Source organism: Mauremys mutica, chromosome 1 (genome assembly GCF_020497125.1).
Source record: "Mauremys mutica isolate MM-2020 ecotype Southern chromosome 1, ASM2049712v1, whole genome shotgun sequence".
Taxonomy (NCBI): domain Eukaryota; kingdom Metazoa; phylum Chordata; order Testudines; family Geoemydidae; genus Mauremys; species Mauremys mutica.
Genome location: NC_059072.1, coordinates 112,349,411 through 112,373,549, shown reverse-complemented (window position 1 = coordinate 112,373,549; position 24,139 = coordinate 112,349,411). Strand labels below are relative to the sequence as shown.

Sequence of the window (24,139 nt, the reverse complement as noted above, 5' to 3'; positions counted from 1 at the left end):
AGACTCTACTTTACTGTGAATTAGCTTTAAAGTGTAGACAAGGCCTAACTCCCTGTGAGTCAGTCCAATCCAGGCTTCAGCAGGGTGCTGGGGTGGCGCTCAGAGCAACAGCCAGCAAGAATAGTTGTCACAAGACCAGAAAGAGTGAATTCTTCAGTAGTACTGTGCAAAGCTCTTTGCAGCTTGGCTACTGGTCAATGAGTGCTGAATGCCTCCAAGTTATTGGAATTTAGCACTTTTCTTCTGCAGGTCACCTTTTAAAACAATTAACACAATTTAACATAAAAACAACACTTTGAAATGGTTTTGGAGAACTGGTCATGGATAACTCCCTGCAGGCACTGATTAAAGGAACAGGCACCAACATTCAAGCAATTGTTTAAGAAAAAGCAGTTGTAGGGTCACTCATTTTGGCCTCTGCAATCTTAACATATTTTTTTAGTTAGAATTAATTACTCCCTTTGTCACAGGATAAAAGAGGGTTTGTTTGCTCTATGTGCATGACCAGCTACTGATCTGTGTGTCAGTGTTCAGTCCTGACAAACACTGAGATCTCTCCATATATGCATCTGCTCAGGGAAAGGGCTGTTTCCCAAATGGAAGAATGTATGGGCTGTGAAGAACTACACCTGCCACAGAAGAAGATTCTCATATACCTTTCTCCATGGCTTCTGTAGATATGCTAAACCCCAAAGCAGCAGCATGACAAAGGCAAGTTGCCTAACACTGAACTTGCAGAGAAAACACTTAGGGCTTGTCTGCACTGCCACTTACAGAACTGAAAACTTTCCTTGCTCACGGGTGTGAAAAAACACACACACTGAAGCGCTGCAAGTTTCAGCACTGTAACATGGCAGTGTAGATCATGCTACAGCACTGTGAGCTGTGCTGGTAGCTATTCCCCTCGGAGGTGGGTTTTTTTTTTTTCTTTTTACACCCACCCACCCCTCTAGGGGGTGGTCTACACTGGGGGGGGGGGAGAATCGAAGATATGCAACTTCAGCTACGCTATTCGTGTAGCTGAAGTCGAAGTATCTTAGTTCGACTCACCTGGCCATCCTCACGGCAGCAAGTCGACCACCGCAGCTCCCCCGTCGACTCTGCTTACTCCTCCTGCTGAGGTGGAGTACGGGCATCGATTCAGGGATCGATTTATCGTGTCTAGCCAGATCGGTTGGTAGTGTAGACATGGCCTGGGAGAGCTCTCTCCCAGCGCTGGAGCCGCGACTACGGAGCCACATTAAGGCACTGCTGTGGCAGCACTTTAACTGTGGCTGTGTAGACATACCCTTATTAAATTGGGAGGTTGTTTTGCCCTGTATATTTAGGACTCAGCAATAACCTAAGGCAGGAAGTTTAAGTAGTTTGTGAAAGGGAACATACAGGTAGCCTCTCTTTCTAGCATCCCCAGTTATTGAAATGCTGCCTCAAGTCCCTTCCCCCACATTTGTCCAAGTGAGGCAGATGTGATCTCCATGAGAACAAAAGCATATGGCTATGTAGAACCTAACCTTTGTGCAGAAAAACATTTGTACCAGTGAGTGCTGAATAAAACCCCTCCTCCCTCTCCTAGCTACACAACAGCACAGCATGTGATTGTTACAAAACCAGCTGACAGGCACAGAGAACACAGAATACAGCAGGGTGCCAATGCTCCCCTGCAAAGCAGCTTCCAGACAAATAACTAGACGCCTTTGAGTTTGACCCAGCTACAGTGCAAGCAGACCTCCCTCATTAGAGCTTTTCCTGCTAAGTTTCAGGCTAGTTTTTTGGGTAGTAGGTGGAAAGAAGCAGGGGCAAAGGACCCTGGCTTTACCATATGTTACTGCCCTTCTAGGTAGGGTACTGCCTACTCAAGGCTAAATAAGATCACTGATGCTCCTCTCACTTTAGCACATACTTAAAGGTTTGAAGCCTGCAGGTAAGTTCTGGATGTGCGATTTTTTTCTTTTACTGTTCAGTAGAGGGTTGCACCAATTGCAGTATGCAGGCCAGTCCTGGCCTGTGGAGCTCAGAAACAAGGTCCTCGCCCCATACTCCAGGAGTCCATACAAGGGACACAGAGCCCACAGGTGCTTGGGGTGGATTGTGCCAAAATTCTTTGCTGAGCAAAAACTGTCATTTTACTTCCTATTATCAACACTGGTGCTAGCTATTTGCATCAGCAAGAAGCAATCTCAGCACAAAGTGTGCATTGTGTATTATGTCAGGAATAGCCAATGGAGACAGCAGGTCCGATGTTGCTATATTATTTAAGAGGTGCAGAAGAGTTCCAGTAAGCATCTTTTGATAGCGCCACTGCTCTTTCCTGTCCCCTAAAACAATTACCTTTACTGACAAGCGTTGGTGTGTAAAACGTAAATAGAGGACTAGGAGAATGCAAGAAACTAAGAAAATCTAGGGCAACAGGGTCTGGATGTATTGGAGATCCTTAGCTACCCTGTTATAGTAAAACACATTCCAATTTACATATGCTGCAGTACCATCTACAATGCCACTGGGCGAGGCACCGTACAAACAAGAGTCCCTGGCCAAAAAGTTTACAATTTAAGACAAAAAAGACAATATGGTGAATACAGCAAACCAGGTTTGTAACAATAAAGCCAAAACACCAACATTGCACCAGAGGAGGAGGAGGAAATAAAAATAATTTGTTTGAACAAAGCAAGATGGATGCATGTAAATGTTTAATACACAAAATCCAAAAGGCACAATTAAGTTATGGATACTGCCACCTAACGGCTTGCCGTTAAAGTCCTTGGTGCCAGGTTTTGCATTGGGAGGCTTAAACTGGATCCCCTCCTCAAATTGTCTCCAGCAAATACAATACCAATCTTCTGCCGAGATTTATTATCCCAAACCTTTTGCTCATCTCCAGACTCGAGTTTTAATCTTTCCTTTTTCCATACCACCTAAACCACTTTGTGCTTTAAGCCTTGAGCAGATTCTTGTAACAATATGCTGACATCACAACCTTTTTCAAAAGATCAAAACTAGTTGCATTGAGAAGTCACAGCCCAGTCTTGGAGTCCTGGAGAATGTCCAGATGGAGCATATCTCATTCTACCCACTTACAGAAGTAAATGCTAGTGCATTAAAATTTCCCCATTGCAGGCTATCAAATCTTTCAGACCAATGGGTCCCCATTTCACTGAGGCACTTCTATGCCACACATTACAGCTACACAGTACCGCTCAGCCACAAGAAAGAAAACATCACTCAACAGTACAAAAGACTGTGGTGGCTGGAATAAATGCAAAGAAAATGGTTCTTTTGTTCACTCTCTGTCAATGGAGGATTAAAATACAAAAGCAGAAAGAGTCAAGCACAGGTTTTTATGGCTGTATGAAAAGCCCATTCATCAGGTTATGAAAAAGTCACATGCATTTGATTGTATCGGTTCAACAAAGCCACAGTAAGAGGCATTTCTTTAGGAGATCTCTCTGCCTGAAGTACGGCAGGGGAACAAAGACAATCCAGATTATACAGAAACTAAAAAGGAAGTGGGGGTGGGGGGGAAGAGAAGACTGTCACGGAAGCCAGGCGATCCAGCATGGGATGGAGGAAGGAAGCACCTGCTGAAGAATGCTTTACCAAACACATGCACACAGATCTAAACCACAAAGAAAGAAGGTATGTTGCAAGGAGGAAGAAGAGGAGAAGACTTGTAGAAAAACCTTGATTTGCTCAGTACCACTCCCATCACAACTGAACTATCATCTTCAGTGTCACTAACCATCCACAAGATTTAGATACCAGCTCACTACTCCACATAAGCAAACCGAAAATGTACAAAAGGTGGAGAATGCAACTGCACATTGCCACAACGCTACAGCAGGCTACGTGGGATTGGGTGAGATGAATGTTCTTTGAACGGGGAAGTATCTCATGAGTGCACGTGTCGTGAACTGCTATAATTAATGAAAAAACTATGGGGTAGACTGAAGACTAATTGCAGCTTCAGGTATAAAAAAGCCAAATAAGGTTATAATAGTGTTTAACATGAACATGTATCAACTCTTGTATTTAGTACAAAAATTGGACACATCTCTAATACATGGTGTGTTGTGGCGTAAGTATTATTGGTATTATTCATAAGCATGTTAGGTAGGTTGCCATTAATCTTTTAAACCACCATACATTAACACTGTCACATTTTGCAGAAAATGTGAAGTTTAATACTTATTTGTACTTTTTATAGTCATCTACTTGTAAAGCCAGGTGTCTTAGTGTTAGCTGCAGAGGCCTTGAGGGTACTAAAAAAAAAAAATTAATACTAAAGATTAGAATTCTTAGGAAAATCTACTGGGTTTCTTTTTTAAAGTCAGGATGTTGTACTTCTAAGAGGTACAATATACTGTACTTCCAGGAAAAGAAATGCATGCTATGTCACAAGGACGAGGGTGTGATGATTTGGGAGAAATACTTAAGTGTGCATTTCTAGCTGGTAGTTCCCTAGCTAGACCATTTAAAATACAATTATATCAGGACCGAGTACTACCAGTCCTGGGATTTAGACAGAATAATTTCCACCTAGGGGTGAGGTGGCAAGTGTGCATGCATGCTCATCAGGGGCAGGGAGGGTTTAGAGAAGCAGACCACCAGTCTGATCAATAAGTAGTGTGGACGAGAAGGGCAAAGGTGACCAACTAATACAGTTTATCACACAACTGCAGCAATAAATGAAGGTTACTTACCCGTAAGAGAGATTCACACTCTTGGATACACTGACAGGTGCCACTGAACGGTGCAGCCTCCTACACCGTTCAGCAGCACCATTCAGTAGCAGCCTCGAATACTCCGATTTCTGAGGAACCAAATTAAGATGATCTAATTATGCTATCTCTAGTGTCACATATCCACATGCTCACAATTTATATGCTGAAAAGCGCCAGACACCAAAAGATCTTTACTCTTTGCCATTTTTTTTTCAGAACCAAAGGTCTCCAATTCTACAGAAGCCTCAGGCATAGAGGTCTATTGTCCAAACCTATTTCAGTTACAGACGGTATCCTTTTTGGAACTAGGCCCAAGAGTTTTGCTACCAAATGCTTCATGTTTTTGGATCGGGAGCTCAAGTGCCAAGGCTGATGGTTTGGAAATAGAAGGCTCCCTGGAAGCTAAAGATCCCAGAGCCAATTCAGACCTCTTATCTCTTTTCAGGAGCCTTAGAAACCTCAGACTTGGTGGTTTTAATTAACAAGACTTCTTGTAGTAGACGTGCCTGGAGTCTGTTCTGCCTCTCCTTTTTAGCTCATGACATGAAAGTCCCACAGATAGAGCAATGAGAAAGGGGAGTAACCTTCTCCTAGGCACTTTAGGTACCAAGACCAGATATCTGATGCCATAAAAACTGCAGAGCACAGGACATATCTTTGGATCTGCCATCGATGTGATAACTGTTAACAACTGCTAAGGATCTTGAATCCAAAAAAGGCTCACATCCATCTGTGATCAGCAGCTGGAAGGAGCTGAGGCAGCAACCACTGTCACTCCCCATTTTATAGAGAGTGGGTGAATGAGCGCTTTAATAGGCACTTCCAGTAAAAGGCTGCATCATTCAACAGCACCAGTCAGCGCACATCCCAGGAGTGGAAATATGCAGAGGACACTCAAAAAAGAGAAGTTTATTCTGTAGCTATGCCTAATGTCTGTGGAGCCCAATAAAAGTGTGTGTAAACAGCAAGAATATTGTTAGGACACGTCTACATGGGGACATTCAGAAAAGTTAGACAAATTAAGGTGTGAAGCTAAAGTGCATTAAACTCACATGGACACTATAAATCAGTTACAAAACGGCCTTACTGCACTTTATCTTAATCCCCCAACACATAATTAAGGAGTATGTACTGAGGCACAAGGACAAGCAGCTGCCTTAACAGAGCAAGATGGGCATATGATAGCAGACTACCAATCCTACTAACAGGCTTATAAAATGCCTTGGTCTAGTACTATACTTGGCTAGTGTGCATGGGTAACTTATCTCTACTGGACGGTGTTGTTTGGCAGTGTCTAAGCACCACACTTTTGATAGTCAAAGTTCTCAAGCTCAATTGAGAAGAATCTGTGCTTTTGGAGTGGGCAAGCCACAATTATCTCTAAAGTCAAAATGAAGCTTCATAGCGCTATTGTGTACAGTAAACTGACAATTAAGTCCTAGATGACAAATATTTTACTGTATTCAATGACAAAAAAAAGACTACATTAACAGAGTTACTGTTTCTTGGTGGTATGTTGTCCCCTTGCAGAATGGTGAGTTCAGCGAGAGCATCCAGGTAACGAATTCTGCCCTCCCATCGAGTTAAGTCTGGGGGGACAGATCTCCCTTAAATAGGTGAAGATCCAAGAACCACTGTTGCCTTCCTAGTGTTAGGGCAACCAAAACTATTCTGGCTCCTCTTGTTTTATTCTTTATCACTCCCTGGATGAGAGGGAAGGGTGGAAAAGGAAGAGAAGACTTTCTACAGTCTAGGACAGGGGTGGGCAAACTAAGGCTCGCGGGCTGTTTAAAGCTGGCCTGTGAGCTCCAGCCGGGGTGCCGGGTCGGGGGCCGCATCTCACGGCTCTCGGAAGCCACAGTATGGCCCCGCTCCAAGGGTCGGGGGCCACACCACATGTAGGAGCCAGAGAAGGGACATGCCAGTGCTTCTGGGAGCCGCTTCAGGTAAGCGCCACTCGGAGCCTCTCCCCACGCCCCAACCCCCTGCCCCAGCCCTGATCCCCCTCCCACTCTCCAAACCCCTCAATATCAACATGGAGCACCCTCCTGCACCCCAAACCTCTTATCCATAGCCCCACCCCACAGCCCCAGCTGAAACCTGCACTCCTTCCCACACCCCTGATCCCCCTCCAAATCCCTCAGTCCCAGCCCAGAGCACACTCCTACACCCCCAAACTCATCCCCAGCCTCACTTCAGAACCCTCACCCCCAACCAGAGCTCTCATCCCCTCCTCCACCCCAACCCCAATTTTGTGAGCATTTGTGGGCCACCAGACAATTTCTATTCCCCGATGTGGCCCTGGTCTAGGAAAAGGCATCTTATATGGAGAGACTGTTTTGTCCTGTTCTTGAGCAGAACTTGTGCAACTGTGCAATTATGTCTGGTCAGAAATAAAACTGTGTTCTGGTAAAACCCCCCCCCCCCTCCCGTCCAGGTTGAAGATCTCATCTATCACCTATTTCTTTAATGACTATTTGTGAAGTTTCATTATCATTGTCCTCAGTTGATCTGCCAGGCTGTTGTCCTTACATGCCAGATATAGAGCAACAAGGATAAATGTTGTATCGGATAACACCCAATCCCACAGCACAACTGCCTCTTTGCAAGTTGGGAAGCGCAAACCCCTCCCTTCTTCCTGTTGTAATCCATCACTGTCATATTGTCCAACAACTTGTACTATACCTTGTTCTTGCCCTGTGATATTTATATATAGCTTTTTTCCCCTTGAGAATTAGAGTGACTTAATTTGTTGAAATGCACTCCCCCTCCACATTGGAGGTGCCCAAAGTGATTGTTGATGGAGGGTTGAAAGGTACCCCTCAGAATGCTGAGACTGCCATGTCAAGCATAGAAATATCTTTCTTCAGATGGTCAGCTATGCAAACATGCAGTCTGTATTTGGTTTGTAATTAAATGCCAGAAATGCTGCAGACTCTTCATCCTGAGCAGAGTATAATGTGAATGAAGCCATGAGGCCTGTGAGACCTAGAATGAATTTCTAAGTGGGATTTTGACAAAGCACTGCTATGGCAAAGCCAAGCTTCAGAAATCTTCCTGGAAGAAAGAACTGCTCCTTTAAAGGGAATCCTTTGCATATGTAGCAATAAGGATTTCTTGATTATCTTAAGAACTAACTTCTTCAAAAGGCACATATCAATTATGTCCTTGGAAAGGGCTTCTGACAAGATTTAAATAAGGCTTAATAAATATACCCTGGTGTCTTAATGACTGGCAACTGCCGATTGGTACTTTCTAAATACCCAGAAGGCAGCAGATAAACCAAGAATTTGTACCAAAGTGATCTTGCCCAACCAGGAAAAAAAAAAAAAAAAAAGGATATTTGTGTTGCCTGGTCTGAAAGATATGGAAGTACACTTCTTTCAGATACAAGTTCCTGAATAGGGATGGAAGAAGGGGTGGCGGAAGGGAATCAAACTGAGTGGCATAACTACCTTTTATTGTCTCCAGAATTCATTTGTCTGACATCATGGAATGTAATTTGGCCCTGCTAACAGGAGGGAAACATGGAAACTAAGTAAATGGATCCCTGCACTTAGGCTCTAAATTCAGAGGCAGACACTAACAGACTCAAACCAACTGTATCTCACTCTTGGACCAGGGGCAGAAATTGGAACTTTTTGTACAGTGCTCTTCATCTTCTATCCCTGAAGTACTAGGAGCTAACAATGGACTTTTTCCTTGGGTACAGACTCCTTAGATGCATCCGATCTGGGAAGTTTTGTGGCCAAAGCTCCCTGCAACAATAAGACTTGCATCCTGTTCTGGCTCCTTGCAAGTGCTTGGGGGTAAAAGCGCTGAAGATAGAGCACCTTGTAATGGGCACCGAATGTTAGGAAGACTACTGGACAAGAGGTTCATCTAGTGAAGTCAGGTATTTTAGCTTTTGAATCTGCCATGAATCCAGTAGTTGGAACCAAAATCTGAACTAACTATACAAAGCTAAAAATAAGATTTAGAAAAAACCAAATAGGAACCAACTAACACTAAAACTAACATTAAGAACAATACTAGCTAAGGCACAGATTTCTATAGAGACATGGGTCTGATGGATATGGAGAGGTTCACCTCTGTCTGCTGCTGTAGTTGAATGGCATCAACATGGCAGATGGTGCCTTTTACACACTCTCCCCCTCAGAACACATTCCAAGAATGCAACAGGGAGGGGTAAGAAGGGCACCTGAGTCTCTAATAGGCTATACTATAATAAGGTTTCACCATCTGAGTTGTACCAGACGGCACATCCCATGAGTGGGAATATACAGAGGACCCTCGAAGAAAGCACATTTATATAGGGCCATAAGTTTGTGCAGTACCTCATTAAAGAGAGGAAATGATAAGTGCTGCTGAGCCAAGAGAAGAAGCACAAGAGCATTCATTATATAAAGCTAAACAGTTAGATGTTTTTCCCCACTGTAGAGAATGGAGGGTATTATATGATTTTATTCTAACTTCTACCACCAACTCATTAAGATCTTTTGGTAAGTCACTCAATTTACTGAGATTCAGTTTCCCCACCCGTAAGATAGCCACTATTTTCTTGGAACATGGGGTAGCAGCATTGCTCAGGTTTGGCCCAGCTGCCTGCTGGGGACACAGGAGCTGCCACTGCTCACGCCCGAGGTGACTGGGGGTCAGGCTAGCTCTCAACCCCCAGGCCCAACCCGGCAGGACAGGAATTGCCATTGCTGGGTAAGTGTGGGGCAGGCTCACTCACAAGCCCCAGTACTCCATCTTTTCCTCATGGGCTGGGATTAGGGTTGTAGAGCCTGGATGAAGGGTGCTGCTACAGATAGTCAGTGCCTCCTTGGTGAGCAAAAAAGGCCAATGCTGGCCTGCTATGATTTTCAAAAGGTAAAGCTGAATTTCATTTCTTGGGTTGTGGGTTTGTTTTTTTCTTTTTAAATCAACAATTATGGAGCAGTCACATTAAACCCATGACTTTTCTAAATTTACTGTGACTGCACCATGATTTTTGATGAAAATCCTGTGACAAATCTGAAGCCCTAATAATTAAACACTAAAAATCAGTCTACATGCCACTATTAATCACTGCAACATCAATACTAGACATTGGCTGATGCTGTGAAGGTAATTACACACACACACACACACACACACACCCCTACCTTTCATCTGCGTAAAGACAAACAGATATATATATAGGACCACCTACAATGGCAGGCAGGCAGAAATATTAATTGTATTATATTATAGAGCCAGAGTCCTAGAAGTTCTCACGAGATACCCAAAATACTTTCAAAGTATATAATTGCTAAAAAAAATTCTGTATCATGAACAGATTTTGCTTATTTGCAATCCTTTAGAAGAGCAATGAACACTGGCTGTTTTTCACTCTTGTTGCAGGGATATTTTAAGCTGAATTCAGTAAGCCTCTTCAGTTAACACTGTACTAACAGCCAATTTGTAGCCTAGCAGCAGACTGAATTATGCTTCTGTACACACCCATCTCAAACCACAGCATTTCTGTTTACAGACATCATCAGCAAGACACAGTGCCAGTGACAGGCTGATTTTTCTACACTACCCAAGTGGTCCCCATCTTCCAAGGACAATGGAGTAGCATGAGTCCTTGCAGTCATACAGCTGTTAAAGCACAGAAAGGAACTGCAGTTCTATTTCTTCTGGGACATTACAGAATCTTTAGCTTATGATGAAGAAACTCATCCAACATGAACCAATTCAGTTGACATAGAGCATATAGCTTAGTCTCACGTATCTGATGAGCAGGAAGTTTGCATATATGTTTGTTCTTAGAGCATATTGCCTGTTTCCCCCTCACACCCCCTTTCCCATGTATACTACACATTTCAGATACGTTTCTACTTCATTATAGGAGTACAGACGACTTTTTTAAAAACAAAGATTATAGACTCTTAGGCCCAGATTTTTAAAGGTATTTAGGCACCTAGTGGGCTTTTCAAAAGCACCTAGGTACCTAAATCTCATCATTACAATCCCATTTATAAGGGGCCTAAATATCTTATAAAATCTAGCCCTTAATTCATACATTCCAAAACAATTATGCAGCACCTAAGAGTCAAGCCTCATTTATCCAGAGTCATTCGCAGAGTTTCAAGGTACCCAACTTACCTTTTGCAGGTCCAAGGATAAAGCTGGCTCCTCATCAGACTGGTCATCATCATAGTCTGACTGTCTTGCACTGTCGGGCATGTGTCCTTTCCTGAGCCGTAGGACTGGCTCTGGAATAACAGTGTTATCGAGATCCGTTGGTTCGTTCATGAGACACTGGGGGCCTTCTCAGAGAGATTCTGCTCCCTCTTGTGGAATGGATTTTGAAGACAATGCGTTGTCCCTGAAAAGCAAACAGTTTACTTAGCTGAAGTCTGAGAGATTCCAGAAAGTTGGTTAGGCATATGAGACACAGTTACCTGCAGGGAGATTTATCCAATTGATGCCCATGCTCTTACAGGACTATCTGCGACACCTCTTATTAGATGAGACTTCCATTTGTACTCATATGACCAGTCATTCTTAACCATTTCTCTGGCTCTGGTGTCCTTTAAAGGTGACAGGAAGAATGTTCCCTTCAAAAGCACTAGCTAATATGTTCCCCAATATGACAGTCAGTCAATTCACAACATAAAGCTAGAAGTGTTTAATAAATATTTGTTTTTGAAACAAATAATCAACATGGATACTATGGAAGTTCTTTCTAGCTAACTCTGTACTTTTAGACAGACAACTAAACAACCATAAAAGACACTATAATCTTTAGAGTATTCCTTGGCACATGGCAGGCTGCATTACAAGACAGAGTTCCAGCTCTTGCTTACATTAAACTTCTTGGGAAATCTCCCTTTCTTACATCAGCACTCTCTTTCTTACACCAGTAGCAGTAACTGTCTCTCCACTAGGGTTTAGACAGCCATTGGTGTTTTTACCACCACATCCTATAGACCTGTTAGACAAAAACAATGGTATGAGTGCCTGCTGCCATGTCATAGCCAGAGTCGTTGCTCTTTTCTGGTCCCCAAGAGTTATTTTCTATCCCCTCAAGACTGTTAAGAACCATTCCTGAAGTGAAAAGAACAGGAGTACTTGTGCACCTTAGAGACTAACAAATTTATTTGAGCATAAGCTTTTGTGGGCTACAGCCCACTTCATCAGATGTATGCAGTGGAAAATACAGTAGGAAGATTTTATATACACATATACACACACATTTTATATATATATATATATATATATATACACACACACACACACACACACACACACGAAACAATGTGAGCGATTACCAGCAGGAGAGAAAAAAAAACTTTTTGTAGTGGTAATCAAAATGGTCCATTTGCAGAAGTTGACAAGAAGAAGTTGTGAGGAACAATGGAGGGGGAATAAACATGGGGAAATAGTTTTACTTTGTGTAATGACCTATCCACTCCCAGTCTTTATTCAAGCCTAATATAATGGTGTCCATTTCGCAAATTAATTCCAATTCATCAGTCTAGATTAAATTACCATAAGGTGAGTGCACAACTGGTTGAAAAACTATATTCAAAGAGTATTTATCAATGGTGGTTTGCTGTCAAACTACAAGGACACGTCAAGTCTTTCACAGGTCTGTCATGGGTCCGGTACTACTCAAAGTTGGCATTAAGACAGGGGTGGGCAAACTCTTTGGCCCAACAGCCACATCTGGGAATAGAAATTGTATGGCAGGCCATGAATGCTCACAAAATTGGGGTTGGGGTGTGGGAGGGAGTGAGGGCTCCAACTGGGGGTGCAGACTCTGGGGTGGGGCTCGGATGAGGGATTTGGGGGGTATAGGAGAGTGCTCTGGGATGGGACCGAGGGGTTCAGAGGGCAGGAGGGAGATCAGGGCTAGGGCAGGGGCATGGGGAGAGACTTAGGGCTAGTCTACACTTACCTGCCGGGTCGACGCGGTGAGTTCGACTTCTCGGAGTTCGAACTATCGTGTCTAATCTAGACGCGATAGTTCGAACTCCCCGCGCGCTCCGGTCGACTCCGGTACTCCACCACTGCAAACGGCGGTGGCGGAGTCGACCTTGGAGCCGCGGACTTCAATCCCGCGGCGTCTGGACGGGTAAGTAGTTCGAACTAGGGTACTTCGAGTTCAGCTACGCTATTCACGTAGCTGAACTTGCGTACCCTAGTTCGACCCCCGCCCTTAGTGTAGACCTGCCCTTAGGGGTGCAGGCTCCAGGCAGCGCTTACCTCAAGCAGCTCCCAGAAGCAGTGGCATGTCCCTTCTCCCACTCCTGCGCAGAGGCATGGCCAGACAGCTCCGCTCGCTGCCCCGTCTGCAGGCACCACCGATGCAGCTCCCATTGGAGCACTGGAGGGGGCCATTGAAGCACGCAGGAGCCGGAGGAGGGCCATACCACGGCTTCCAGGAGTCATGTGGAGTGGCCGACTGAAGTGCCAGAGTGGGGCAAGCCCCAGACCCCACTCCCCAGAGGGAGCTCAAGGGCCGGCTTAAAATGGCTGGTGGGCTGGATTTGGCCCATGGGCCATAGTTTGCCCACCCCTGCATTAAGGGCTTGAATGATGCAATAGAGAGTACACTTATAAAATTTGCAGTTGACACCAAACTGAAAAGGGTTGCAAGCACTTTGGAGGACTGGATTAGAATTCAAAATTACCTTGACAAATTGGAAAACTGGTCTGAAATCAGCAAAATGCAAGTCCGTTAAAAACAAGGCAAAGTACTACTCTTAGGAAGGGAAAAAACAAAATGCACTACTACAAAATGGGGAATTATTGGCAAGGCAGTATACAGCTGAAATGGAGCTGGGCATATGGGTGATCACACACTGAATGAGTCAGAGTGACGCTGCCACAAAAGAGTCAAGTTTCATTCCGGGCTGTATTAATATGGTGTGTCATGTGTAAGAAATGGGAGGTAACTATTCTGTTCTACTCAGCACTGGTGAGGCCTCAGCTGGAGTACTGTGTCCAGTTTTGGGCACCATGCTTTAAGAAGAATTTGAACAAACTGGAGAGTCCAGAGGACAGAAACAAAAATGGAGAGGTTTAGAAAATATGATGTATGAGGAAAGGTTGAAAGAACTGGGAATGTTTAGTGTAAAGAAGTGAAGACTGAAGGAACATAAGTCTTCAGGTATGTAAAAAAGTTAGGAAATAATTAATCACTGTTCTCTTTATATGTTCACCAAGGGTAAGATAAGTAGTAAACAGCTTTAGTTTGCAGCAAGGTAAATTTAGGTTAGATATTTGGGGGAAAAAAGTTTCTAAATACAAAGATAGCAGCACTGGAACAGGTTTCTTAGGGAGACTGTAGAATCCCCATATTTGGAGACTTAAGAGTCAGACAAACACCTGTCAGAGATGGTCTACGTATACATAATCCTGCCTCAGCACAGGGGGATGGACTAGACGACCCTCTTGAGGTCCTTTTCGGCCCTACATTTCTATGATTCTATGTCCACAATAAAGTTTCAAATGACTAGGTATAAGAGATTCCTATACTCTCATCTGTGTAGAGTTGGTTATATAGTGCTTACTACCCTTCTGTATGTAAGGCGAACAGAACAGATAAAGGAAGAGCAGACTACAATCTATTGTAATAGAGACAGCTAAAAATTCACTTTCCTAATAGAACTTTTCCAGATGAGCAATTACTAGTTGCCACATGAATATCTGATCACAAATGGGAAAGAAAGTGGGCTACAATCATGAATAGGAAGGACAAATGAGTTTTATTAAGCTGTGGTCCACACTGAGTAGTTGAGAACCCCTAGAGCAAGAGTTGGTAACCTTTTTTCCTATCAGGGTCATTGACCCACAGGAAGGAAGGAAGGCAGGCAGGCAGACAGACGAAGAAAATTAATCAGTCAGTCACGGGCCACACAAAAATAAAAAGCAAGGGTCTGATCTAAAGGCTATGCCATTGACTACCCTGGTCTTTGGATCAGATGCTGTGATGCGGTTCTTGCCCTAAATCAGCCCTACCATCCCCTGGTGCTGTCGTGTGGCTCTTCTCTGAATTCCCCCGGGTTGTCAATATATTTCTGGGGGCCCAGAGCCAAGTGTAGGATCCCCAGGAGGGTGGGGGGGACCCAACTCCCCAGAACTGGACCAAGAGGGGCTGTCCTCTCCCTGCTCCCAAAACAGGACACTTGGGTGGGCCCCAACTTCGGGTGGGTGGGCAATGATGGGGAAAGGGGGGAACAGGAGGAACTGAGGCCACCTTCCCCTGAGCCCCTCCAGCCAGCCTTGTGGGGGGTGATGGACCCAGTAGTCCCAGCCAATTGGGGGGCCCCAGGCACACACCCAGCTCCAAGAAGAGATGCTGCTCTCCAGCGGCAAGTGGTCCTGTCCCACCACCCCACACCAGGCCTGGCTTCCCAAGGGGAAGGCCTATCTTTTGAGTATTCCTCTGCTGCCACTGGGCCGTCTGCTCACTCGCCCTACTCCCAATGGCAGATTAGCCACTAGGCAAAAGGGGCATGCCCCAACCCTGCTCCCCAGCTGGATCACCAGGCAGGTGGAGCAGGGCAAGCCCCCAAACCCACTCTGCGGGCTGGATGAAATTAAGCAACAGGCCGGATCTGGCCTGTGGGACATAGTTCACCACCCCTGCCCTACAGAAATATATTTATGTAACTGAAAAGTAAACATGATAAGGAGCATCTGTTTAGTAGGTCATAGTTAAAACACTGCCCCCCCATTTTATAACATTAAAATGCACATGCTCACTGCCAAGTCTGACAGACTCAGAAAGTGAGGAGATTATAAGTGTCTCATTAAAACCACACAGAAACATCTTCCAAAAACCCAAGTGTCTTAATGTTAGCAACAGGAGAGAACATGGCTGTGAACAGACTGTAGAACTCAAGTTTAGAGCCTCCGCAATTTTTTGCTGCATTCCTCACTGAGATTCCATTTAAAGAAAAAAGGTTTGCAGTTGCCATGATACAACCACTGAGCGATCAAACCTTCTTAGTGACTTATTCCGATACCATGGTGATAGCCACAGTACAAGAACCTAGACAGATAAACTAATGAGCTCCTGCTACAGTTAACCCAGCTTCAGAAAACTGCCTACAGTCAAAGAGCGACAAAGATGTGACCTCCAAAGATTAATTGGACCTTATAAAACCCTGTATACACTAATATTTAGCCAAGTTTATTACACAGTTAATGATATGCCAGGCTCTACTTATGGCCTATAAAGACACAACATGATTAATACTCCAGTAGTCACTATGGTAAGCGAACAACATGTCACCTTTGGCAGTAGTTTTACCTGATACAGGGTTGCCTTCCTGTAATCAGGACACAATTATGCAGCATATTTTATATCCCTTAAGCAGTTTAACCAGACTTGTAAATTTGTGGATGTAAATATTCTGCCTAGCGTGGATGCATGTATTCAGACAAAGGTGTTTATAATCAATCTAGCTTATTCCCACATACTGGCACTAATAAGCGGTCACTGGTCTCGGGCCCCCTCTCTGAGCAGATACCAGTCTATTGCAACTGGATCCAACTGCTGAATCCTACTTACTGCTAAGCCTCACTAGGTCTGGGTAGTGACCAATCACAGTTCCTAGCTCTGGGGGTCTCGGGCACACTCCCAGATGCAGACACTGGCATCCTTCTTTGGCTGTGGGGTCCCACAATCTCGCCATGTCAAGCCAGGAACCAGTGCCTGAGCCCCAGTAGCTTAGACACATTCTCCCCCAGAGTCCATCTGGCAGTGGGAGCTCTAGATTTCTAGTTAACCAACTGAGAAACAATGAAGAGTGGCAGTAAACAAGTAACACAGGCTTAAGCTTGCTCTATACTTAAAACTTAGGCTGACATAGCTATGGTGTGTAAGATCATATAAAAAGTCTGTGCTGTGTGTGTCCCTGGGGGAGGGGCCACTGCCTGTGCTGTGTGTATCCTGGGGGACGGGGGGTAGGGAGAGAGAAGAGAGCATACAGCTGTGGCCGCTGGAATTAAGTGATAGGTCATTCACTTGCACTGCCCTGCTCCTCTGCCATCTGTGGCTATTACGCTGCCTCTACCTCGCCATGGAGCCATCGCTGGCCTTGCTTCTCGGGAGCCTCCTGCTGTCCTGTGCAGGGGAGAGCCCGGCCCGGGGCAGATCTAGGTGGGGGTGGATGTTGGGGTGTCCCCCTGTCCATCGTGTGCTCAGGTAGGCAGAGCACACCCCTAGCACCATCCCATGTCCTGTGGAGACACCCAGAACCAGCCCCATGTGTCGAGGGGCATGGGGGAAGAGTCAGCTCAGGACAAGCCTTTGGAGCTGCTCAGGAAGGAGAGGAGGCAGCTGCTGTTCTGGACACCTCCCTGCTGTCAGGATGTCACCCCACAGCTTCCCCCCACCACCTTGGTGGAAGTTTGCAGCAGGAGGGAAGATGCTGCCCCTTCTCCCCACCGGTGGCTCTGGCCCCTTTGTGGGCTCACTGGGTCCAGTCTGTGCTGCAAGTAAGTGGCTCATGAGGGGACCCAGGCACTCATGTGTTGCCTTGAGTGCCCTCCCCCCAACCCCATATGTGTCTGTCTTCCAGACCCCAGCAAACCCCCTCACTCCTGCCACCCAGCACGGGGCAGAGGCTGGCTTCTTGCCCTTCATGTTTGTGCCCTCGCCCAGGGTACTGCCCCCTCCATGCTCCTTGGCGGTGCATTCCCAGCCCACAGATGGGTAATTTATTGGGCTACTAGGCCAAAACTAGCTCAGACTGGGCTACTTTTTAAGTGACTTTGGGCTAGTAATGCAGTAGAAATTTGGCAGCCACTTTTGCTTATTTCAGCCTTACCACCGCTTTGCTGGTATAGGAATACCAGTATACTAGATCAAGTCATTTACTGACCCCAATCTTGCAAAGTCACACCTGTTATGTTACCCATGGCCTGGTTATAATTTTTGGTACTGGTAGAACTATTTCAGTTTGGGTTGAGGGAAAGGATAGTTATACTTCCAATTGAGATAGTTACACTGGTACAACCCTCTTAGGTTTGGTCTACACTGGCGGGGGAGGGGGGGAAGTGTTGAGAATCGATCTAAGATAAGCAACTTCAGCTACGCTATTCTTGTAGCTGAAGTCGACACATCTTAGATCAACTTAGAATCACTTACTTTGCATTCTCGCAGCGCGGGATCGACGGCCGCCGCTCCCCCGTCGACTTTGCTTCCGCCTCTTGCCGAGCTGGAGTTCAGCAGTCGACAGGAGAGCGATCTACACTACACGCAATAAATTGATCCAATAGATCGATCGCTTCCTGCCAATCCGGCGAGTAGTGTAGACGCACCCTTAGTGTTGATATACAGTTATATCACTAAAGAGGTACCTTATGTCTAAATAGCTTATGTGACAAGTCTGGTTCAAACTGTGAATGCCACGTTTCAAGACTGTTTTCTTATTGTAACTTTTGCTCTGTGCTGAAATCTCCATGTTGGGTTAAAATATTCAGGTGGTGTTGAAAACTAGTTTCATCTTGGACAGGGTCAGTCTGTTCTAGATAGTGTATATGCTCATGCTAGATTCTGCTGGTATAAACTGCACCCACACAGTAGCCTTTTGCTGGTACAGGTATGTTGGTTACAAATCACATCCCTGATCAACACAACTATGCCAGAAAGAGTCCTAGCTTAGACCTGGCCTGCTTGGTAAATGGCTGTGTTATGGAGGAAAAAGATGCTGGGTAGGAACATTTTGGGAAGATCAAACACCTTTTAGCAGTACCCAGCATCTCTTTTCCTGCATAACATAGCCATTTACCAAGCAGGCCAGGTCTACGCTAGGACTCTTTCTGGCATAACTGTGTTGATCAGGGATGTGATTCCTGACCAACATACCCGTACCAGCAAAAGGCTACTGTGTGGGTGCAGCTTATACTGGCAGAATTTAGCATGAGCACACGAATCCAAGAGCGTGGAAGTTGAGCAATTAAGGAAGTGATTTTCAGTCTGCTTAAATTTGTTTTGTTATTAGCTTTTGTAGCTAAAGTCTGAGCTCTTGCACCTTACATAAAGGGGCAAGATTGTTGAATCTTTACATTTAAGCCTCCCAATTAGATGTCCTCCAGCAAAACCAGACTCTATATTCTTAATACTTAAAAGTAAAACCAAGCAGGAAAAGCGCTTTTAAAAATCTTTAAGTTTTCTTTATACATTATAAAGGAAAAAAGGTACAAGACCAATTGTTAAATTCTTTGGAGGTCACTTTTAACAATCTGGAACAAATAAAAACCATGTCTATCTCCCACCCACTCCTCTGCCCCCAGATAAAGAGGCACATCTACAAAATAAAGAGCTCTGCCTCCAGTAAATTGTCAGTGTGTCCAAACAGCTGCTTTTGTAACCTGTAAATTGTCAGTGGACACTGCGGGCTAAGCAATTCACAGCAGGCTGCCCAGGCAGACAATCAAGCACATTCAGAAGCATTCAGACCCAAAGAAAGGGAAAAAACATGGACCTGTCTACACTAAAAATGCCTCTAGCTGAGGGGACCCAACTATATTGTTACCCCAATCCCACTCCCCACCCCCACCCCCAATAGGTGGGCAAACTGTATGGGAAATTGGATCTTCAGAGTTTTATTGGCATCTCATGTCCAAAGTTAGTCAGTTTGGGAAAGCCTAAATTAATGTCCTGTTTACAGTACAAATAGGAGGACTGCTGTAACAGTTATACTTTGCTGTACACTGGACCCAAGAGACTAAAGTTTTGTCACAGAACATGCTAAAAATGGGAAATAGACATTCCAATTTCCCCCATACTGTCTCACCAATGTGCCTCAACCCAGGCCTATGGGGACTTATTCTAGAGCAAGAGGAAAGTTCAGTCTCCACCTTTGACTCTCTTTTGATAGTAGTTGAGATAACTAGTTGTGATAATCTCCTCTGGGAACCCAGAACTGTAAGCCACTGTGTTAACTCCTCTGCCTGAACAAGAGTGAGCTTTGCTAGAGATTAGACTGACTGTCAGCTCCCTGCCATACCAGTCTGTCCAGTTCACCAGAAAAAGCCAAGATTCCGCCAGTATTAAACTTGGCCTGCCGGCAAACAGTGAACCCCAGTTCCCCAGAGACATCTCACTGGATACTCTCAGAAATTAAATTTGATGGCTCCAAAGAGACCAAGCACACACCAGCCTTTTAGATTAGTAGAAGACTCACCCTTTACTTCAACATAACAGCACTAACAGTTTTCAGTAAAATTAAAAATAAGTTTATTAACAAACAGATTTAAGGGACACCAGGCAGAATATGAGAAAGAAAAGGTTACAAAAAAGAAAACAACCAAATATTACACACTTTCTTGTGCCTAAAAGTGAATTCTAACAAGCCAGATCTTTGACTAAAAACAATTTTTCACTAATAGCAACTATCAACAGTTCCTGCCCTTCAGGCCAAAAGGATCCACAATTCACAGGGTGCTGTTAGTTATCCATCACTTAGAGAAAATAGTTAAGGGGTTCTCTCCCCATTTTTGTAGTCTAGTATCAGTTACGGTGGATAACATACGATTAAAAAAAAATTTTATTTAAATCAGATTTTTTTTTATAAAATGCTTTTTGAGGAAAAACCTATCTAAAAATAGTTTTAATTAAGATACATTATAGCTCAAAACACATCACATTGTGGAATAGGGATTATAAATTCTAATTCTCTAGTACGAGACAATATATTCATGTAATGTTTAGTAAAGGAGTTCCAATAGTTCATGGATTAGGGACCCAATCTTACGGGGTTCCACGGGCTTCTGTATAGATTTAGGTTCATCTTTCTATCTACACAATGGGACTCAGTGCTCAGTCTAGAAGATACCATCAGAGATGCTTAGTTTTGCAGTTCTCAAACTGTGGATTTGTCTCTCCAAAAATAACATGCTTGTTAACAGCAAAAATGTTTTAAATAAATAAATAATAGAGAGGTGAGAAATAACAGACCTCAACCCTATTGTCCCTCCGCAAATTTGTGTACACAGAGTCAATCCTTTACCTCTCTCTAAAAGTGCAGTTTCAAAAAGTTCAACGAATAGAAGATTGTTGGGGGCGGAACAGATCTGGACAAGGAGAAGAAATCTGGAGATAAATGTGAGAGGGGAGGGACATGTTTGTTTTGTTAAAATATTATATGTTTGCTGTGGAAGAAAAAAAATCCAGAATACTTAACATGGTTATTTTAGTTAAATGAAACAATTTAAATGTCTGTCTGGTGATGTTCTCCTCCTAATACAGCATGGCAAGAAAATCCTCCAAATATTAATGATTAACCTGTTGAATTGGAGATATTTATGAAGTCATTGGGAGATGAACTATCTGCTTCAATTGCCTTTAGTAAATGAAATAACCAAACAATCATTCATTTTCTAATATAGCTGTAAAACTAATCTGAAAAGTTTTCAAAATAAATCACTTTAAAAATGTATAGTGTGTACCTTCTAAAAATGAAACTTACATCTATCTCCGAGTTGTGAAGAATATGTATTAAGTTTATAACAAACAACAAGAATGCACTTTTATGTAGAAAACCATGATTAAATCAAGTCTTCCTGACTAGTGATTTAAATGATGATTTAAATCAAATCCACCATGAAATAAACCTCTGAAGAGGGGCCTCCCTGAACTAAAACAGCCTATAAATGTACTGGAGCAGAATGGCCCAAGTTGTTATCCATTACAGAGGAGAAACTCTGCCAGCAGGGTTCTCTCATGAAAGGTGGATCCCAGCTTTCTGAACTGAACATGTGGGTGAGAAATGTTATTAGACAGGAAAGTAACTTATTAATAAGTATAGGCTAAATATTGCATTTTTTTTCTTTTACCTGTAGCCTTATGTTTCTAAACCCTTGCATTTGCTTTTATTTGAATCTCTATTTCTATCTTTAGCTCTGTTAAATAAACTTCAAACTGGTTTTACTACAGACCCGTCTAAATGCTTTATGCTAAGGAGAGTGTAGAACTGAGGTGAAATCAGTGAACCAGGGTGCAGGCAGAGGATCGGTGTACATTATATGCGTCCATAAGATAAGGGACTGGTGACTCAGTGTAGGGTATTCATCCACGAAAGCTTATGCTCCAATACGTCTGTTAGTCTAAGGTGCCACAGGACTCTGTCACTTTTTAAAGTGTGTTGTATAAACAGTTAGCCTACAGAGGGAAACAGAAGGGCTCGTGAAACCCAGAGCAAAGAACCTGGGTTGCCAGCAGCTGGTGGCCAGGGAGTTTCCTCGGGGGGGGGGGGGGTATATACAGGTCTCCCACCTCCCCCACCACCCAAACTACTATAAGCAGGTGGAAGCGATTCACTCTGGACACCTGAGGTAACTAAAATTATCAAAGTGCAAACATGCTCCCTCCGACTCATTAAAGAATATCGGCCATTTCCTCACTGGAAGACAGTGTGTCTGGATACCATCAGATTAGGCCTGAATAAAGACTGGGAGTGGTTGGGTCATTACAAAACCTAAACTTAATTTCCCCAATACTAAATTTCTCCCTACTGTTACTCACACCTTCTTGTCAACTGTCTGTAGTGGGCCATTCTCTTACCACATCAAAAGTTATTTTTCCTCCTTTGGTATCCTGCTGTTAACTGATTTCTCGTTAGGCTGACCTCACACTTGGTAAAGCAACCCCCATCCTTTCATGTATTTCTACCTGCTCCTGTATTTTTCACTTCATGCATCTGATGAAGTGGGTTCTAGCCCACAAAAGCTTATGCCCAAATAAATTTGTTAGTCTCTAAGGTGCCACAAGGACTCCTCGCTGTTTTCATACAGCCACATTCACTCTGGTCTACAACTGTGCCACTGGACAGAAAGATCCTAAAGGTTCTGCCACTTCAGTCAGAACCAAGGTGACAGCAATATTGTGGAAACAGATTTGTTCTACACAGAAATTGTACACTCTACAGTGGGTGGACACGCAAACCATCTTAAAAATACCTTATACCAAGTTTGTTGAATTACCAAATGAAGGCACTCAAACCAATTTAAGAGTGTCCCCACACAGGAGTTGCAACAAAGTAAATCAATTTAGAAGATTTAGTCAAATGGGTGCAGTTTCTGTATAGTTTCAGTTAGTGGCTACTCTTCCACTTGCACACTAGCATTCTTCAGAGAAGAAGAATATAATCCCTCTCAGGAAGATTTGATTTCCCAAACTAACTTGATTTGGGAAATTGAGAGTTTAGCGTTAATGCCAGTTGATTTTTTTTTAAGCCTCCTCTCTGCTCTGCCCCACTCTTCAGAAGTAATACTGGTTGCAGGGACAGCAATGCATTTTACCAGCACAGCTCTAGTTATGAGAGCTAGGACCACTGTGGTACTGTTAACTGGTTCCCAAGCAAAACATTAAATTAATCCTTTATAACTTGAAGCTTCCACTGTCCTGCCACAGAGGGAGCAGGACCCTAGTATGTGTGTATATATTGGGGGGCGGGGGGGAGAAAGAGGAGAAGAGGTGGGAAAACAAGAACTTACTTGTTCTGGTATATAAAAAAAGAGTTATGCTAACAAGCAGCAGGTAAAGTAACTAGTTCCAGGACTTCATGCATTTATCAGTCTACCTCCAAATCTCTGTCAGTCACAATCATGTTGTCTACTTAAAATCTAAACAATGCACAACCTATTAGTTAATTTTTATTTTTTAAGATGTTCTGATGAGGTGTCTGAGCAATTCACAAAGATAAAGAAGTCTTATAAGGGGCAAAAAATCTAGAATCACCAATTAAATCATCCAAACAAGTCAACCAACCTACCTTACTCGCTGCTCAAAGTGCTCGACAAGCTCAAGAAGGAAGGAAACAGCCCCAGCCTTGCCTTAACAGATACCACAGATGAATTTTGGCTCAGCTTAGGTTCAGGAAAGCGCAGTTCAGTGTTAGGGGCACTCAGTGAAGAAGGCCCATAGGATAATCAAATTCCAGCTCCTACCCATCTCAAGTACAGCAATGGAAGATAAAGCAGAAGGTGCCTCAATGCAGATAGGCACAATATTTAAAGCTTTATTTTAAGTCAGTGCTAGAGTAAACTTGATACACAATCCATCCCTTTTATTCCACCATCTCCCATCCAATAAGGGCTTTTGGAAAGGGGGTATAACTCCTTGCATCCATCCACTCAACAAAATTTCTGTTCCAGTACAGTCAGAAGTATCTAATTTTATTACTACTGTTTGGGAGACCACAGTTCTGGCAGTAGGAAGTCTTATAATAGATCAAATGTAGAACTGTGTGGTACTGTCTACACTAACCATACGTATTAGAACACAAACATCTCTAATCGTACCCAATAGCCATAAGATTCTGAAAAGCATTTCTAGTATTTATAGTTCAAGCAAGTGGCAATATACTGCCCAAAACTTTGGAGCAGTCCACAGCAGGAGGAGCAAAAATAGGAGATTTGAATATTGA

The 24,139-nt window shown here is 43.7% G+C and overlaps 1 protein-coding gene across 5 annotated transcripts in view; it reads right to left on the bottom strand.

Annotated features, from left to right (window-relative positions):
- Positions 1-24,139, bottom strand: part of ADIPOR2 (adiponectin receptor 2) — a 72,263-nt gene that overhangs the window by 26,170 nt on the left and 21,954 nt on the right. For 3 of the 5 annotated variants that reach the window (XM_044991347.1, XM_044991317.1, XM_044991327.1), the window contains exon 2: positions 10,854-11,076. In XM_044991347.1, the coding sequence (XP_044847282.1) occupies positions 10,854-11,003 (150 nt within the window). In that variant the 5' untranslated portion in view covers positions 11,004-11,076. Of the gene's footprint in view, positions 1-10,853; positions 11,077-11,152; positions 11,282-23,485; positions 23,547-24,139 lie in introns of those variants that run through there. The other 2 variants (XM_044991338.1, XM_044991331.1) reach the window with 2 other exon arrangements.